Here is a 6,154-nt window from a genome sequence, read left to right on the forward strand (position 1 = left end):
TCTAGTGAAGAAGAGATCTAGTAGAACTAAAATACATTTTATGCTTGGTTGCACTTGGGTGTTGCATTCTGAAAATAGCCGATCTACAAGCTCACAACTCGTCGCGCTGCGATCGGCTATTTTCAGCATTCAACCATGTGTAAAATCAGCCGTTATGACATCATCATGCTATCTAAAATATATGTTAACCTTTACAAAAGACTGCATGGTCATCAAGGCTCTGTCACCTACATGTCCTCTCTGTCACCTGTATGTCCTCTCTGTCACCTACTTGTCCTCTCTGTCACCTACATGTCCTCTCTGTCACCTGTATGTCCTCTCTGTCACCTACATGTCCTCTCTGTCACCTACATGTCCTCTCTGTCACCTGCATGTCCTCTCTGTCACCTGCATGTCCTCTCTGTCACCTACATGTCCTCTCTGTCACCTACATGTCCTCTCTGTCACCTGCATGTCCTCTCTGTCACCTACATGTCCTCTCTGTCACCTGTATGTCCTCTCTGTCACCTGCATGTCCTCTCTGTCACCTGCATGTCCTCTCTGTCACCTACATGTCCTCTCTGTCACCTGCATGTCCTCTCTGTCACCTGCATGTCCTCTCTGTCACCTGCATGTCCTCTCTGTCACCTGCATGTCCTCTCTGTCACCTGTATGTCCTCTCTGTCACCTGCATGTCCTCTCTGTCACCTACATGTCCTCTCTGTCACCTACATGTCCTCTCTGTCACCTACATGTCCTCTCTGTCACCTACATGTCCTCTCTGTCACCTACATGTCCTCTCTGTCACCTACATGTCCTCTCTGTCACCTGCATGTCCTCTCTGTCACCTACATGTCCTCTCTGTCACCTACATGTCCTCTCTGTCACCTGTATGTCCTCTCTGTCACCTGTATGTCCTCTCTGTCACCTACATGTCCTCTCTGTCACCTGCATATCCTCTCTGTCACCTACATGTCCTCTCTGTCACCTGCATGTCCTCTCTGTCACCTGCATGTCCTCTCTGTCACCTGTATGTCCTCTCTGTCACCTGTATGTCCTCTCTGTCACCTGCATGTCCTCTCTGTCACCTGCATGTCCTCTCTGTCACCTACATGTCCTCTCTGTCACCTACCTGTCCTCTCTGTCACCTACATGTCCTCTCTGTCACCTACATGTCCTCTCTGTCACCTGCATGTCCTCTCTGTCACCTCCATGTCCTCTCTGTCACCTGTATGTCCTCTCTGTCACCTGCATGTCCTCTCTGTCACCTACATGTCCTCTCTGTCACCTGTATGTCCTCTCTGTCACCTGTATGTCCTCTCTGTCACCTACATGTCCTCTCTGTCACCTACATGTCCTCTCTGTCACCTGCATGTCCTCTCTGTCACCTACATGTCCTCTCTGTCACCTGCATGTCCTCTCTGTCACCTGTATGTCCTCTCTGTCACCTACATGTCCTCTCTGTCACCTACATGTCCTCTCTGTCACCTACATGTCCTCTCTGTCACCTGTATGTCCTCTCTGTCACCTGCATGTCCTCTCTGTCACCTGTATGTCCTCTCTGTCACCTACATGTCCTCTCTGTCACCTCCATGTCCTCTCTGTCACCTGCATGTCCTCTCTGTCACCTACATGTCCTCTCTGTCACCTGTATGTCCTCTCTGTCACCTACATGTCCTCTCTGTCACCTACATGTCCTCTCTGTCACCTGTATGTCCTCTCTGTCACCTACATGTCCTCTCTGTCACCTACATGTCCTCTCTGTCACCTGTATGTCCTCTCTGTCACCTACATGTCCTCTCTGTCACCTCCATGTCCTCTCTGTCACCTACATGTCCTCTCTGTCACCTACATGTCCTCTCTGTCACCTGTATGTCCTCTCTGTCACCTGTATGTCCTCTCTGTCACCTGCATGTCCTCTCTGTCACCTCCATGTCCTCTCTGTCACCTGTATGTCCTCTCTGTCACCTCCATGTCCTCTCTGTCACCTGTATGTCCTCTCTGTCACCTACATGTCCTCTCTGTCACCTCCATGTCCTCTCTGTCACCTGTATGTCCTCTCTGTCACCTACATGTCCTCTCTGTCACCTGTATGTCCTCTCTGTCACCTGTATGTCCTCTTCTGCCACCTCAGGCTCCGCCCCTTGTGTTTTGGTCAGTGTCAGCGTTTCCAAGCCGTACAGCATGGCCGGTCTCACCGTCTGACACATCTTCCCTCTCTCTGTGTGTGTGTGTGTGTGTGTGTGTGTGTGTGTGTGTGTGTGTGTGTGTGTGTGTGTGTGTGTGTGTGTGTGTGTGTGTGTGTGTGTGTGTGTGTGTGTGTGTGTGTGTGTGTGTGTGTGTGTGTGTGTGAGCGTGAGCTAGCACATCTACCGAAACCAAAGTAATCTTGGTTGTTTATAACATTTACTATTGTGTTTGTTTTCTTATAACACAAGTTTCTCACCCTGTCTGTCTGTCTGTCTGTCTGTCTGTCTGTCTGTCTGTCTGTCTGTCTACAGCCTCAGATACTATCCCCCTCCAGTCCGGCAGTTCAGAGCAGACTGATTGAAACATCCCTCCTTCAACCCCAGCTTCAGCTAAAAACCCAGAGCCTACTTCACCTCCTGCTACGACCTGAGAGCCTGTTTCACCTCCTGCTACGACCTGAGAGCCTATTCCACCTCCTGCTACGACCTGAGAGCCTACTCCACCTCCTGCTACGACCTGAGAGCCTGTTTCACCTCCTGCTACGACCTGAGAGCCTGTTTCACCTCCTGCTACGACCTGAGAGCCTATTCCACCTCCTGCTACGACCTGAGAGCCTATTTCACCTCCCGCTACGACCTGAGAGCCTATTTCACCTCCCGCTACGACCTGAGAGCCTATTTCACCTCCTGCTACGACCTGAGAGCCTACTCCACCTCCTGCTACGACCTGAGAGCCTGTTTCACCTCCTGCTACGACCTGAGAGCCTATTCCACCCCCTGCTACGACCTGAGAGCCTATTTCACCTCCCGCTACGACCTGAGAGCCTATTTCACCTCCCGCTACGACCTGAGAGCCTATTTCACTTCCCGCTACGACCTGAGAGCCTATTTCACCTCCCGCTACGACCTGAGAGCCTATTTCACCTCCCGCTACGACCGGAGATCCTAGTTCACCTTCACTACGACCAGACAGCCCACTAACTAGCAGATCTATAAGCGCACACTGTGTAGCAGCGCTTGTAGATCAGCTTTCTTTCTTTTTTTTCGGCACGCGAAACCGTTGCTGGATGGTGTCAAAATTGGACTTACTGGATTGTCTGTCTCTGTCTGTCTGTCTGTCTCTCTGTCTGTCTCTCTGTCTGTCTGTCTCTCGCTGTCTGGACACTGCAGAGGTCATTGGGAAAGATAACAGCTCCGGCGTCTGGAGCAGAACTTTCTGATGGGTTAGATTTTCTTTTGTTTACTTTTTGTTTGTGTTTACAAGTATTTATTTATGTATTTATCAGTACTTTGGAGAGGAGGAGGATGTGTGTGTGTGTGTGTGTGTGTGTGTGTGTGTGTGTGTGTGTGTGTGTGTGTGTGTGTGTGTGTGTGTGTGTGTTCACATTCTCCATCCTGCAGTATTACTGTATACATTGTACAGTAGTAATAGTTATACTAGCATACATTGTTATCAGTATTATTCTGGGATGAACATTCACAACATCTACAAGTTCACACCATGCGGCGCGGTGTGAGCTTGTAGATCGGCTGATGTTTGGTGTAGAGGGAAAAAGGAGCGAATCTATTATAGAGGTTAATATATGATGTAAAGAGACGATGTTTTACTGTCAATCACAGCCACCAAGCTAACAAACCACTTAGCGTTAGCTACCTCTACACCCTGTCTGTCTCTCCTACACTGTCTGTCTCTCAGCTATATATATATATACTGTACTGTAATGAACTGCTGTATTCAGGACAAAATGTCTTAATTAACATGTCTTATTTATTTATGCATCGATCACCTCTATCACCTTTTATTTGTGGGTTAGTGTTTTTATTTAATTTCAGTTTATTTCGGTTCGACTTGGAGAAGAAACGTCTCCTTTTCACTGTCAGGTGTAAACTAAACTAAACTACTATAATACAATGCTGTACTATAATGTCATAATAATATAACTGTACCATAATCTCACTGGCTGAACTTACAACTATTACAGACCATTAAAGGAACACTTCACCCATTTTCCACAGGAAAGAAAATGTGTGTGCTTGCGGTAATCCGTTGCACAGTTGTGGCCAGTTGAATGTGGCTTGTTCTTGTCTTGGCTCTGTGGACCTCGGGCCAACTGACGAGTGTACTTGTCCATGGCAGTCAATGAGTTAATTAACTAGCATACAGAGTAATTATACCAGTAAAATATTGTGGTGTAATAATAGTTTTAATAACTTCATAATCATCGTTGTTGTTTTCTCACACAACATGACTTTTCTGTAATTAACATTCTATGATTTAAAGAGTGACCAACGTTATTTGTAATTGTTGAGCTTTGTCGTCAACGTTTGAAAGAGTTTGAGTTTTTTTTGTCTTTCTTTTCTTTGATCAATATGCTGCTTATATGATCAATATGCTGCTTATATGATCAATATGCTGCTTATATGATCAATATGCTGCTTAATAAATTTTTTTTGAATGGTTGTTTATATGAGTGTGAAATGTACAGAGATGAGATATGTTCCACTCTGACCTTTGATCTGTGTCATTTTTCAGATTCCTTTGGCTATTCAAAAAATAGCAGATCTACAAGCTCATAGTGTGGCACTCGGTGCTGCGCTATGAGCTTGTAGATCTGATATTTTTTAATATAGTTCAGATGGTCTCACTGAACTGTCTCACTCTCCATTCTGTGTGTCTCTCTGTAGTTAACAGAACTGTCTCACTCTCTATTCTATGTGTCTCTCTGTAGTTAACAGAACTGTCTCACTCTCCATTTGGCATGTTATATGTCTCTCTGTTTGGGTCATTATTTTGTTCCAGGTGGGTTTGCTGTCTCACCACCTGCTGCTGTCTCACCACCTCCTCAATGAAATTATTATATTGTTTTAATTGTTTCCATTTGTGCAAAAACTGCTGACAAGATTGTGACTGTTCTGCTACTAATGTTATGTGGGGAGAAAATAAATAAATATATAAATATATAAATATATATATATATATATATATATATATATATATATATATATATATATATATATATATATATATATATATATATATATATATATATATATATATATAGTGTACAGAATGCTGTCTATCTGCTGTATTAATACATGTAACTATAGTTCATATAGACACTGGAAAGCGTTGATTTTGTTGAGGAAAACAAAGTGTCCATTTATGATCAATCATTTAGAAAGGTTTCAAAAATGTAAATTACTTTTTTTTTTCTTTTCTCTCTTCCTGTTTAAATACAATAGAATACATTGAGAATATAGCTGAGCTACAACCTCAAAACGCATCACGACGTGTTGTGAGCTTGTAGATCTGCTATTCTCCCCATTTTTGCGCGACACCGTCAACAAGTATAAACCAGGGCTTAAAGGGATAATTCACCCAAGAAATGTTATATTTAACTTTTTTTCTAAAGATTAGTCACGGCATGGAGACTTGAATTCATGGATATTTTTTTTGTTTAAGCCAATAATTTGATGACCAGCAGATTGGCTTAAATTTAAAAATCTCCATGAATTCAAGTCTCCATGGGGTGAGTAATACATAGAGAAAAAATATTTTTTGGGGTGAACTATCCCTTTAAGTGTTTAATCAGTCGATTATGAAAACATGTATTGTTTTGTTATATTGTTGATAAACATGGGGGGGGGGGGGCATATTCTTGATTATTAGATTAATCAAGAAAAGACCATAATTCATAGTTTATTCGCTGTTCCATTTCGACATTCCATTTTGTTGGGAGTTTTCTGTCGTTTGTCGTAACGTAAACATCACACTTTTCACCGACGAAATCAATCAACATCCACAGAGTCGTGAGCTTTGTAAAAACAAACGTATATACATACGAATATATAGATATGAAACTGTAAAAACCAAGTGAAATGATATATATATATACATATAAGACTGTGTCAGTCTGATAAAGCACTTTAACAATGATGTGAAATGAACGGGACATTTTTGAAGAAAAACATTGATTTGTTTTTTT

The 6,154-nt window shown here is 43.3% G+C and overlaps 1 protein-coding gene across 1 annotated transcript in view; it reads left to right on the forward strand.

Annotated features, from left to right (window-relative positions):
* LOC308105220 (uncharacterized protein) overlaps positions 1-5,139 on the forward strand; it is a gene marked incomplete at its 5' end in the record, with an annotated part of 41,844 nt that extends 36,705 nt beyond the window's left edge. Inside the window, one exon of the mRNA XM_080455855.1 lies at positions 2,481-5,139. Coding sequence (XP_080311981.1) covers positions 2,481-2,530 — 50 coding nt within the window. The 3' untranslated portion in view covers positions 2,531-5,139. The remainder of the gene's footprint in view (positions 1-2,480) is intronic.
* Positions 5,140-6,154: the final 1,015 nt, after the last annotated feature.

The sequence above is a fragment of the Gymnoscopelus braueri genome, assembly GCF_963280865.1.
Source record: "Gymnoscopelus braueri genome assembly, chromosome: 17".
In the NCBI taxonomy this organism is placed as follows: Eukaryota; Metazoa; Chordata; class Actinopteri; order Myctophiformes; family Myctophidae; genus Gymnoscopelus; species Gymnoscopelus braueri.